Source organism: Stegostoma tigrinum, chromosome 15 (assembly GCF_030684315.1).
Source record: "Stegostoma tigrinum isolate sSteTig4 chromosome 15, sSteTig4.hap1, whole genome shotgun sequence".
Taxonomy (NCBI): Eukaryota; Metazoa; Chordata; class Chondrichthyes; order Orectolobiformes; family Stegostomatidae; genus Stegostoma; species Stegostoma tigrinum.
Window position 1 is genome coordinate 3,976,789 of NC_081368.1, and position 13,727 is coordinate 3,990,515.

At 43.8% G+C, this 13,727-nt stretch overlaps 1 protein-coding gene across 3 annotated transcripts in view; it reads right to left on the minus strand.

The window, feature by feature from the left end:
- Nucleotides 1-13,727, minus strand: part of mcf2a (MCF.2 cell line derived transforming sequence a) — a 177,637-nt gene that overhangs the window by 67,119 nt on the left and 96,791 nt on the right. For all 3 annotated transcript variants that reach the window (XM_059651320.1, XM_059651319.1, XM_059651321.1), the window contains 4 exons: nucleotides 9,933-10,082; nucleotides 4,317-4,432; nucleotides 3,070-3,184; nucleotides 216-335 (listed from right to left, as the gene is read on the minus strand). In XM_059651320.1, coding sequence (XP_059507303.1) covers nucleotides 216-335; nucleotides 3,070-3,184; nucleotides 4,317-4,432; nucleotides 9,933-10,082 — 501 coding nt within the window. The remainder of the gene's footprint in view (nucleotides 1-215; nucleotides 336-3,069; nucleotides 3,185-4,316; nucleotides 4,433-9,932; nucleotides 10,083-13,727) is intronic.

A 13,727-nucleotide genomic window follows, 5' to 3' on the forward strand; every position in this document is an offset into this window, starting at 1 on the left:
AGTGAAAAATATATAATGTCATCACACATGGTGCTATCTCGAGTACAAGTACATAGGTTCAGAATCAAAAGAATAAGAAAGAACAAAGTTAAAATTTAAATATAACAGTAATTCTGAGTATTAAGTAGAAATATATTTTTAAAAAAAGCTACAAGTCAAACATTAATGTCTCCATTACTTGGCCCTATTCCATCGAACTGGTACAAAAACTTTACCTGAGACTGTTCATCAAAGTTGCTCAGCTCTCGAAGAGCTTGTTCCGAGTGAGTCACATTGTCACCAGTTTCTGGGATATCACCTCCCTCGGATACTAAATAATCCAAAGCTGCCTTTATCTGCAGAACCATATCAAAATGAACACATTCATAACAAGCAAGACCAGTCAACGCAGGGGAGAAATGAAAAATTCTTCTCTATTGTTAAGTAATTCAATCCAATCTTTTTTTTTTAATTCATTCATGCGATGAGGGTGTCGCTGACAAGGCAGCATTTATTGCCCATCCCTAATTGCCCAGAGGGAGGTTAAGCGTCAGCCACATTGCTGTGAGTCTGGAGTCAAATGTAGGCCAGACCAGGTAAGGATGGCAGTTTCCTTCCGTAAAGGGCATTAGTGAACCAGATGGGTTTTTTCCCTGACAATCAATGATGGGCTCATAGTTATCATTAGATTCCTAATACCAGATATTTTTATTGACTTTGAATTTCACCATCTTCTGTGGTAGGATTTGAACCCAGGTCCCCAGGATGTTATCTGGGTCTCTGGATTAACAGTCCAGTGATAATACCACTAGGTCATCACCTCCCATATGTATATAAGCAGACCTCACTGAATGGCAGTCCGTTTAAGAACATACAAGCAAAGCTACTTGACCGACTCAGAAATGAAAAGCATTAAATAAAAACTGGGCCATCAGGCTTCATCAAAATTAAGCATAACTGGTTGCACACCTCTCACTCTGAGATCTGTTGTGTAAACTCACAAACAATAAAAAAACCAAGGTCAAATATGGCTAAAATATACCCCAAAAATATCAACAAAAAGCAACAGAAAAGGTTTTGCAAAATGTAAAATTAAAAGGAACTCACACTTTACAAAAGACTTAACCACCAACTGTTCATTTGATACTGCACAACTGGAGTCAATTTTCCTTAGAATTCATTCAGGAGACGAGGGTATCGCTGCCTGGGCCAACATTTATTGCGCATCCCTAGTTGCCCCTTGAGAAGGTGGTAGTGAGCTGCCTTCTTGAACCACTGCGGTCCATGTGCTGTAGGTTGACCCACAACTCCATTAGGGAAAGAATTCCAGGATTCTGGCGCAGCAGTAGTGAAGGAACAGCAATATATTTTGAAGTCAGGATGGTGAGTAGCTTGGAGGGGAACTTGAAGGTGGTGGTGTTCCCATGTATCTGCTGCCCTTGTCCTTCTAGATGCAAGTGATCATGGGTTTGGAAAATGGTGTCCAAAGATCTTTGGTGAGTTTCTGCAGTGCATCGTGTAGATAGTGGACACTGCTGCTACTGAGTGTCGTTGGTGGAGGGAGTGGGGTGCTTGTGTATGTGGTGCCAATCAAGCAGCTGCTTTGTTCGGGATGATGTCATGAGTGTTGTTGGGGCTGCCCCCATCCAAGCAAGTCAGACTCCTGACTTGTGCCATGTAGATGGTGGATCAGCTTTGGGGAGGTCGGAGGGGAGTTATCATAAAGTCTAAGATGGCAGGAGAGTAGGATGCTTTAGTCGGGGTTCATCTGCTCCATCAGTTTCTAGTTCTTTGCTTGTTCTCTTTTGTGTTTATTTTCTTCTCTCTTCTCGATAACATCCTGTGCTCCCAGCCTCTGCTTTGCTGGATCCATGCTGTCTCCCAGCCAGGTGTGGTCTCAGCATGGAATTCTGGCTCTAGGTGATTCCAGAGCGGTCTCTCAGCCTCGAGGTGAAGCCTGGTGGGATCTGGAGTCAAGGCTCAGTGCAGACTACAAGCTTGGTGCCAGTGTGGACTAGGTTGGTAGGACTGTTATTCTGGACTCATTATTTCTCTATTTTCTAATTTACTCTTACAATCTGTAATGCTGAACTTTTAAAATCTCTTCTTTCACCTGATTTTGTTTTCCTAAGAAGTTACACTGAAGAAGGTGTGCCCAGGTACCCTGTACGTAATACAGTGCTGTAAGTGGCAACAGTTAAACTTTTCACATCGTTTGAGTACATGTGATGATAAAGCTAATTCAATTCCATCCCTTACAGGATTGCTAGCCTGAGACGTTAGCAACCACTGTGTTTACATGGTGATACCAATTGAGTTTCTGGTCAATAATGATCCCCAGGATGTTGAAGGTGTGGGTTCAGTATGATAACACCATTAAATGTGAAGGGACTGTAGTTAGATTGTCTTTTATTATGGCTGGTCCTTTTCAGTCTCTGGTCAATGGCATCCCCAGGATTTTCATAGTCAAGACAAAAATGTAATCTTTAAAAGTGGGGAGATGTGAAGCTGGAAGATAATGTGTCTAGGGCATACAAGTTGTAATTAAATTCTCAACTTAACTCAAAACGTGTGATGTCATTTTTAAATAATGCTTCAAATTAGTTGATAACTGAGAGAAAGCAGTCTGAGAATTGGGGAGCCAGGGATGTTGATCTGAGGGATCTCTGAGGACTATGGGGATGAAACACTGAGGCACTACAGTGACACCACTAGCAGGAGGGTACGGTCACGTTCCGACATCTTAACACTGACAGTGTTCATTATAAATCTACAGACAAGCACTTACGATGGAAATTGGATATGGGAAAACAAAAAAGGAAGGTGTTATGGACAGGAAGCAATGAGATGAGAAGGACTCAACTGTCTGAGAAAACCTAACCCACAGATGTATGCCCTTTATTGAGCCCACCCACACTCAGTCTCAGAAAAATAAGACTCTGCCCTGGAACAACACACAACGTTCTGGCTCAGAGAAGGATGTGCTATTCCCCAAGACACAGCTGATAGCTCAGGGAATATCAGACAAGAGCACTGGTGAATTCACATATTGATGAATTTAAGAAAAGAGTTGATGGGAGTGGTAACTACCTCTTCGAAAGCTTGTTCAAATCTCCACAGCTGTAGACACTGTTCAAGTTTAAGCAGATGTTTTTCCCAAAAGCCATCAAAAGCCATCTCCATCTCATGCAACTGGGCAAGGAGCCTGTTTTCAGAAAAGAAAGTCAGTGAGGTAATGAATCAGTGACTCAGTCTGGCTCCCCCTGCAGTGCCACAACGATGCCACCTGAAAGCTGCAGGAGCAGCACCTCATAGTTCACTTGGGAACCCTGCAGCCCAATGGTCTCAATATGGACATGACAAGCTTCAAAATTTCCCCACCCCCAACCTCATCCCAAGACCAGCCCAGCTCATCCCCGCCTCCTTGACTTGTCCATCTTTTCTCCTACCTATCCGCTCTTCCCACCTCACTGACCAACCCCCATCCCGACTCCCAACCTACACTCACCTTTACCGGCTCCATCCCCACGTCCTTGACCTGTCCATCTTCTCCCCACCTATCTGCTCCTCTATCCATCTTCCATTACAGCCTCCCCCTCTCTCTATTTATTTCAGAGTCCACTTCCCCTCACCCCTTTCCGAAGACCTGAAATGCCAGCCTTCCTGCTCCTCTGATGCTGCTTTGCCTGCTGTGTTAATTCAGCTCTACGCCTTGTTATCTCTGATCTGAAGAAGGATCACTGGAACCAAAATGTTAACTCTGACTTCTCTACATAGATGCTGCCAGACCTGCTGAATTTTTCCAGCAATTTCTGCTTTTGTTTCTGATTTCCAGCATCCACAGTTCTTTCTGTTTGTTGTTGGATTTAAACAGCACCAGGCAATAATCAAGAAAATGGCTGATTGGATTAGAGAAGGTGAAGGGCGATGCGATGAATATATTGAGGAATTGTTGGGATTGATGAAAAGGAACTTGTTCTGGTCTTGCAGGAATCTTGGAAAAGAGATAATCTTAACATCAGATTTAGTTAATTAGGGAACACATCTTCAACACAAAGAACGGACTAGTCATCCTCATTCTCAAGCTGACCAAGCTTTGTTTCCAGACAAGGGTAGGAAGTGGGATGGAACTGTGGTGTGTGGATGAAGGTAAGTTACAGATCAATCATAATCTCAGTAAATGATAGATCAATCTTGCAGGGCTGAGTGGCCAGCTCTTGTACCCAGGATGCCCCCACCCAAAAAATAAAGCTGAAAGCATCTGCTCTCCAAAGATAATCAATGAAACTAAACTCATCGTCCTTTCAATATCTCTTCCAGAGTACAGACACAGGTACCTTTTCACTGTTGCTCGGTCTCCATCCTTCTCCATCATAAACTGTGCATTACTGTCAGGGTGCATGAGGTTGGTCAGGAGCAGGTCACCCTCCTTAATCACCCTCTGAACATCATTCTGCACAGGAAAACAACAGCAGCGGGGTTAGAAACTTAATCAGAGGTTTGGCAAAAGTTTCAAACCACCAGGGCAAGCCAACAACAAATACCTGCATTTAACTAGTGCCTTCAATGGAACGAAACATCCCACTAAGAGCAGGAGAGTAATTATTAAAACAAAAATGAAACTGAACCTCATGACAAGAAAGGCAGATAAATTGTCAAAACTTTCTGAAAGGAGCAGCTTTTACGATCTATCTTAAAGGCACAGCAATACCAAATATTAAAGAAAGGACATGTATTTCTCCAGGGCACTGCCAATTTGATGGATAGTCACTGTTGCAATGTAGGAAACAGAGCAGCCAATTTGCACAGATCAAACTCCCACACACAGATTATTTGTTTATTTAAAAATGCTGGTTGGAGAAAAAGCATTGCCCAAGAGAACACGGTGAACTCAGCTTTCAAATATTCACGACAGAATTATTGAGAGGGCAGGCTCATTCCCAGTTTAAGATTTCAATGGAAAGTCAGCAAGATGCAAACCTTCTGCAAAGTAGAGAGTCTGAGAAATGCACAGCTGCCCACAGATGTTCAGGCTAGGTGGATTGGCCATGGGAAATGCAAGGTTACAGGGACAGGTACTGAGTGGATCTGGCCTATCCCTGTTATCCTGCATTTCCCTTGGCTAATCCACCCTAACTTGCACATCTTTGGACTGTGGGAGGAAACCAGAGCACCCGGAGGAAATCCACACAGACACGGGGAGAATGTGCAAACTCTGCACGGACACTTGCCTGAGGGTGGATTCGAGCCCAGGTCCCTGGCGCTGGGAGGCAGGAGTTCTAACCACTGAGCCACCACAGCAGGTTAATGTCCTGGGGACATAGGTTCAAATCCCACTACTGGATTTGAATTAAATAAAAAATTTCTATAATTAAAAACTAGCCTAATAGCAATCATGCAAACAATTATCAAATCAACTATCAATTGTCATAAAAATCCACAGGAGCAGGGAGGCTGACGTTGAGGGCCTGGAGCCTTCATTTTCTGAAGAAGGGTTTAGGCCCGAAACGTCAGCCTTCCTGCTCCTCTGATGCTGCTCGGCCTGCTGTGTTCATTCAGCTCCACACCTTGTTATCTCAAGATTCTCCAGCATCTGCAGTTCCTGCTATCTCCATCATAAAAATCCGCCTGGCTGACTAATATCCTTTTGGAAGGAGATGTGTCCTCCTTTCCTGGCCGACTCCAGGCACACAGCATTGTGGTTCACTTTTAACTGCCCTCTGAAATGACTGAACAAGGACAACTAAGGATGGGCAACAAATGGGCCTCACCAGTGGGAACTACATCCCATGAAAGAACAAAGAAAAAAAAAAGAGCTTGCTGCACACAAATTGGTTGCTACATTTCCTAATTATGTCGCAAAAGTAGTTCAGTTGCTTTGGAAAGTTCTGACACCATGAAAGACACTGTTAAAATGCAAATCTTTTATTTCCCTTCACATTTGCACTGAATAGGGCTTAAGCCTTTCATTTCAGAGGCAGGAATGTCACACCCCATGTCAAGAGTGCCTTTTCAGATCAGGGAGCATTAGCAGGGTGTCCCTCTTTACTTGGAGTTAAATCAGAGTCAATATAACTCCTTTACCTGAATGGCTGTAAATTGGGAGAGGGGAGTGTGCAGTGGGACCTGTGTGTTCTTGTGTACCAGTTGCTGAAGGTAAGCATGCAGGTGGTAAAGAAGGGAAATGGTATGTTGGGCTTCATTGCAAGAGGTTCCGAGCGCAGGAGCAGAGATGCGTTGTGGCACCTGAAATACTGTGTGCAGTTTTGGTCTCCTTTACTGAGGAAGGCTGCTCTTACTCTTGATAGAGTGTGGCAAAGGTCTACCAGGATGATACTGGAAATAGTAGGACTGACATATATGAGGACAGATTGAGTAGATTGGGATTGTTTTCTCAGGAGTTCTGATGAATGAGGAGGGATCTTACAGACACTTATAAAATTCTAACAGGACTGGACTGGGGAGACACAGGGAGGATGTTCCCGATGGTGAGTTTGTCCAGAAGCAGGGGTCACAGTATGGGGATTCAGGGTAGGCCATTTAGGATGGAGATTAGGAGACATTTCTTCACCCAAACAGTGGTGAGCCTGTGGAATTCATCACCACAGGGTCAGTAATATCTGGAATTAGTCTTACAAGGTCAAGTTGTGAGGGAAGGTTGGACAGGCTTGGTTTGTATCAACCGGAGTATAAAAGATTAAGGGTAACTTAATTATAACATGTAAGATTCTGAGATGTCCTGACAGGGTGACTGCAGAGAGGATGTCTCCTCTAGTGGGAATATAGAACATTACAGCGCAGTACAGGCCCTTTGGCCCTCGATGTTGTGCTGACCTGTGAAACCAATCTGCATCCGATCTAACCTACACTATTCCATTATCATCCATAAGTTTATCCCATGACCATTTAAATTCCCTTAAACTTGGTGAGTCTACTATTGCTGCAGGCAGGGCATTCCACACCCATACTACTCTCTGAGTAAAGAACCTACCTCTGACATCTGTCCTATATCTATCACCCCTCAATTTAAAGCTATGTTCCCTCGTGCTAGCCACCACCATCCGAAGATAAAGGCTCTCACTGTCCACCCTATCTAATCCTCTGATTATTTTGTATGTCTCTATTAAGTCACCTCTTAACCTTCTTCTCTCTAATGAAAACAACCTCAAGTCCCTCAGCCTTTCCTTGTAAGACCTTCCTTCCATACCAGGCAACATCCTGGTAAATCTCCTCTGCACCCTTTCCAATGCTTCCACATCCTTCCTATAATACGGCGACCAGAACTGTACGCAATACTCCAAGTGCGGCCGCACCAGAGTTTTGTACAGCTGTAACATGACCTCATGACTCCGAAACTCAATTCCTCTACTAATAAAATCTAACACACCATACATCTTCTTTACAACCCTATCAACCTGGGTGGCAACTTTCAGGGTTCTATGCACATGGACATCGAGATCCTTCTGCTCATCTACACTACCAAGAATCTTTACCATTAGCCCAGTACTCTGTATTCCTGTTACTCCTTTCAAAGTGAATCACCTCACACTTTTCTGCATTAAACTCTATTTGCCAACTCTCAGCCCAGCTCTGCAGCTTATCTATGTCCCTCTGCAACCTCCAACATCCTTCCGCACTATCCATAACTCCACCGACTTTAGTGTCATCCACAAATTTACTAACCCATCCTTCTATGCCCTCATTCAGGTCATTTATAAAAATAACAAACAGCAGTGGCTCCAAGACAGATCCTTGCGGTACACCATGAATAACTGAACTCCAGGACAAACATTTCCCATCAACCACCACCCTCTGTCTTCTTACAGCTGGCCAATTTCTAATCCAAACCGCTAAATCACCCTCAATCCCATGCCTCCATATTTTCTACAATAGCCTATCGTGGAGAACCTTATCAAACGCTTTACTGAAATCTATATACACCACATCAACTGCTTTACCCTCGTCCACCTGTTTGGTCACCTTCTCAAAGAACTCAATAAGGTTTGTGAGGCACGACCTTCCCTTCACAAAACTGTGTTGGCTATCCCTAATCAATTTATTCCTTTCTGGATGATTATAAATCCTATCTCTTATAATCCTCTCCAACACTTTACCCACAACCAAAGTAAGGCTCACTGGTCTGTAATTACCAGGGTTGTCTCTGCTCCCCTTATTGAACAGGGGAACCATATTTGCTATCCTCCAGTCATCTGGCACTATTCCTGTAGACAATGACAAGTTAAAGATCAAAGTCAAAGGCTCTGCAATCTCCTCCCTACTTTCCCAGAGAATCCTAGAATAAGTTCACATCCAGCTCAGGGGATTTATCTATTTTCACACCTTCCAGAATTGCTAACACCTCCTCCTTATGAGCCTCAATCCCATCCAGTCTAATAGCCTGTATCTCAGTATTCTCCTCGACAACATTGTCCTTTTCCTGTGTGAATACTGACGAAAAATATTCATTTAGCGCCTCTCCTATCTCTTCAGACTCCATGCACAACTTCCCAGTACTGTCCTTGACTGGTCCTAATCTTACTCCAGTCATTCTTTTACTTCTGACATACCTATAGAAAGCTTTAGGGCTTTCCTTGATCCTACCTGCCAAAGACTTCTCATGACCCCTCCTGGCTCTTCTTAGCTCTCTCTTTAGGTCCTTCCTGGTTACCTTGTAACTCTCAAGCACCCTAACTGAGCCTTCACGCCTCATCTTTACATAAGCCTCCTTCTTTCTCTTGACAAGAGATTCAACTTTAATAAACCACGGTTCCCTTGCTCGACCACTTCCTCCCTGCCTGACAGGTACGTACTTATCAAGAACACACAGTAGCTGTTCCTTGAACAAGCTCCACGTTTCAATTGTGCTCAAAATTCACGTTCACTGTTTAAAAATAAAAGCTCTCCCATTTCAGACAGCTGATGAGAAAATGCTTTCTCTTAGAGAGTCGTAAGCCATGATTAAATGGCGGGGTGACTCGATGGGCTGAATAGCCTTACTTCCACTCCTATGTCTTATGGTCTTATGGTCTCTGGAACGCTCTTCCTCAAAAGGTGGTGGATAGATTTTTAAGGCAAAGATAGATTCTTGATAAGCAAGGAGGTCAAAGGTGATTGGGGAAGCCAGGAACGTGGTGATCCCTAGTGGGAGAATCCAGGACAAGAGGGCATTCTCTCAGAATAAAGGAATGTCAATTTAAAGCTGAGATGAGGAGGAATTTCTTCTCTCAGTGGGTGGAACTCCACACAGCATTGAGGTTCACTTTAAACTGCCCTCTGAAATGACCAAACTAGGGCAATTAGGGATGGTCAAAAGAGTGCACAGTCCTTGTGTGTATTTAAGGCTGAAATAGGTTCTTTATCAGTCGGGGAATCAAAGGTTACAGGAAAGGGCAGGAAAGTGGACATGAGGAGTGTCAAAACAGCCATGACCCTGATGAATGGTGGAACAAATTGAAGGGGCCTAATGGCCTACTCCATTTCCTATTGTCTTATGGATTACTGTTAATATCAGAGCAGCAGAAAGGCTTAATAAATGACAGAACAGGCTTGAAGCACTAAACACCCGATGCCTGCTCCTGATAGATATGTACTGTATGTGTCCAGTCTACACCCAGATACAAGCTACTAGTTTCAACAGGCCTGTGCCAGTATTTATGTTTAACAAGTACTTCCTTCTGCCTCACACAATCTGTCAGGACAATGTTCTCATACTCTTTCAGAGATAGTAGGAACTGCAGATTCTGGAGAATCTGCCTGAAGAAGGGTCTGGCCCGAATCGTCAGCTTTCCTGCTCTTCTGATGCTGCTTGGCCTGCTGTGTTCATCCAGCTCTACACCTTGTTATCTCAACCTTCCAATACTTCCTGCCTCACATGCTCCTCCTTACTCTTACAGTGAATGAGGACTCTGTACTTTTTGCAGAGTAAATACTGTAAGCATTCACATTGTGCTTACCTTGAGCTGATTATACTTCTCAGTTCTGGCGGTAAGTAAGTCCTCTACAGAATGCAAGTTATCAGGCAGCTCAGCTTCAGCCAGGTCTGTTCCAAATGCCTGCAGCATCTGAGCGATCTCCTTCACCATCACAGCAAAGCTCTCAATGGCCTGGGCACATGAGCACCAATGCATGAATGAAGCAGATGGGGGAGGGCAACAGTTAGACACAGGGTTCAAGAGACAACTGCAATTGCTTCCCTCAGAATGTCACCCCCAACCCCTCCATAAACATAATGCTGCCCACAGTGAGCTCAGCTGGCATCTGCCATATTTGATGCTAGATGGGGGTAGGGTAGAGTGAGAGACACTATTAGAGCACAAATAAGGCTTCTTAATTATTCAGAGCAGCGGCTTGTGCTGTAAACCGAGACTGAATCTGACGGAGACAGAAGAAAAGCACGCAGGAGAGAGAGAGAGAGAGAGAAAACAAAAAAATCACAGGCTGAGGATTCACCAAAGCCGAAAATACTGTGATTCCCTTATCAAAGAAAAGACAGCCTGGCACGAAAACAGGAATTGCTGGAAAAGCTCAGCAGGTCTGGCAGCATCTGTGAAGAGAAATCAGAGTTAACATTTCAGGTCTGATGACCCTTCCTCAGAATGGCCATTGGAGGTAGTCCAGGGAAGGTTCGCTCAGCTGATCCCGGGGACGGAGGCACTGTCGTGAGGAGAATTTGAGCGGTTAGGCCTGTACACATTGGAGTTTAGAAGATTGAGAGGTGACCTGAATGAAACATACTAGATTTACAGGGAGACTTGACAGGGGAGAAATAACAGTTTAATCTTTATATTCTTAAACTATTCAAAATGGCACCTGAACATAGTAGCAGGCAAAGTTTTCTCTGTATTTTACTGCATTATTCAGTGTTAAATACAAGTGACAATAAATCAATCAAATTTTCAAGATGTGGGAAGGCTGCTTCCCTTTCTGGGAATGTCTGGGAGCAGGCGTCATCATCTCAGATTCACATTTATACAGGAGATGAGGAGGAAGTTTTCACAGAATCAAAGAATTAATTTGAATCAGAAGGAAGACATTTGGGCCATCACTTCCTCCTATCTAGTCCAGCACTATTCCTCTTCAGTGAATCTGTAGAATTCTCCAGACGGCTGTCAAGACTGGGTCGCTCAACATATTTAAGGCTGAGACAGACAGAATATTATTCAAATGAAGGAAGTAAGGAAAAGGCAGGAAAGTGGAATTGAGGATAATCAGGTTAGCCATGATCTCATTGCATGGTGGAGCAGGCTCATGAGCTTAACGGTCTATTTCTGCTCCTACACCTTATGTTCTTCACCAGAGCAAATTCCTGGAGGTTATATCTTTCAATCAAGTTACCTCTTACACTCCGGAGACTAGCCTTGCCTGTTCAACCTTTCCTCAGTCAGAGGTTTTGTGACACCAGGTTATAGAACAACAGGTTTATTAGAAATCACAAGTTTTCGCAGAACTGCCCCTTCATCAGGTGAAGTGATCACATCACCTGAAGAAGGAACAGGCACCCCAAAATCTTGAGACTTCAAATAAACCTGTTGGACTATAACCTAGTGGGGCGTGGGTGCTGCTTGGCCTGCTGTGTTCATCCAGCTCTGCACTTTGTTATCTCGGACTATAACCTAGTGTTGTATGATTTCTGACTTTGTCCACCCCAGTTCAGCACCAGCACCTTCACATCATGGCTACCTTTCCTCATGAGACAACCTGTCCAGTCCAGGTATTAGTCTACTCAACCTTCTCTGAGCAGCTTCCTCAAGACTTCAACTTGATTCATCTACATTGCTAGGTGGAGCATGAAAATCTACAACCAGGTCTAGAAAGAGTTTGGTGATTTTGCTGTTTCTCTGTTGGCATTTACTGATCAATCAGGCTAAAGGACCTTGTACTGATATAACTGCAGGGGTGCATGAGAATTACAAGCTGGGTATACATTTCCCAGTGCATTCTTCACTATAGATGCCATTGATAGTTACTTATGGAAGAAATGAAGTAGCCTGTCCATGCACTAGAGGTTTAGAGGATGAATTTTTCATTTTTTTTTCATTATTTCACAGAATCTCAGTGCATTGTTCTTTGAGAATAAAATAGTGTGAATTATTCGGTTCTTGGTAGGTATTCACGCTGTATGACTAATTATTGTTCTGGTTGTTCACCATGGAGGTCAGTGTTAAACACCATTGGTGGAATGTGTCATCAATGAGAATCTAAACTTATTTGCATCAGTCTGTTTTGGCAGGTCATTGTTCTATTTATACTGTGATGCTTCAAAGATTTATAAATTTATAATCAGTATATTGGAGTAAGTGGCAGATTGATCTCCTGAAAAATCTCCAAGTCAAGGCTGCTCAGAGTCACACCAAAAAGCACAGATTTATTTTCCCGAGATCACACTCCCAGGATGGAGCCTCCCCAATCAGCCAACAGGCCAATTCTGGGAATTTGTTCCCCCTGGGTAAAACTCCACTCTGCATAATGCTGACTGTGCAAAACTGTGAGTTGTTGCAAATGATATTAAAATCTTGGTATCCTCAGACAAGTTATATTGTCCCTACTTTTCTGACTAGCAATCTAAAGCCACTGTAGAGTACGAACACTTGGCTTAATTGCTTGATTAGTTTGAAGTAATTCAGGACACTGTTAGAATCATGGAGATAAAGAGAAACAGAGTGAGTCAGAGACTGAGAGAGGCAGAGAGATAGAAATACAGGAAGAGGTGGAAGAGTACAGAGAGAGGGGGGATAGACAGCACCACACAGGGACAGAAGGCCAGACAGAAAGCAAAAGAGAGAGACAGAGAGAGAGAGAGAGAGAGAGAGAGAGAGAGAGAGAGAGAGAATGAGATAAAGGTAGAGACAAAGAGAGGGAGAGAGGAAAAGACGGGATTAGGCAGAAAGAGAGCAAGAGGAAGAGACAGAGAGAGTGAGGCAGAAGGAGAACAAGATTTGTCAAACAAACACCAACAGCAATGAGTCCTAAGAATTATAAAAATGCAAAATAAAGAGATTAAGAATCATGAGTTTTTGAATCACCATGGAAACCATTAGTCACGATTTACTCCCTGGCCCGAACACTATTAACATAAGCACCTGAATCACCCAAAATAGATCCAAGGCATGCAAGTACCACACAGCACGAGACAGAATTTAAAGGTGCAGAAACAGGCCGTTCAGACCATTGGTCTATCCTGATATTTATGCTACACATCAACCTTCTCTAACCCCATGTTATCAAATCCCATTAACAGATACTTGTATCTCTGAAAACAAAAATACTAATTCCTGTGCTATGGGTAAAGGATGGGGAGGGAGACTAAGAAGACACCATAGACATGGGCATAGCAGCCTCGTGCTACTCTGAAAACATTTGGGGTGGAGGGTGGGAGCAGATTGTTCGCCACCACAGAAGGTTATGAGCCCACAGCGCAAACATACTGCAGCTACATGCCGAGTGCAATGTCCATCCCTCAGGCACAGCACAGCAGTGGGTGCTGCTGGCATTGCATTCCCAGGTAGAATACCAATGATCCTGGAAACAGATTATTCCCAGGCTTTTCGGGTAAGGAAGGATAGGGCAGCTGAGAACAGGAGCAAGGGAGTGCCGGGCTTCAGAGGCCAGGCAAGAAGGAATGGATGGAGCAGTGGCACTGAAGGGCGTGAGACGCTGATGGACACAATGTGTCCCCACCCCCAGCACCAATATCGTGGCCCCTTTCACTCCCAGTTTGTTTTTTGGAACTTTAGATTTCTTGAGGGCTA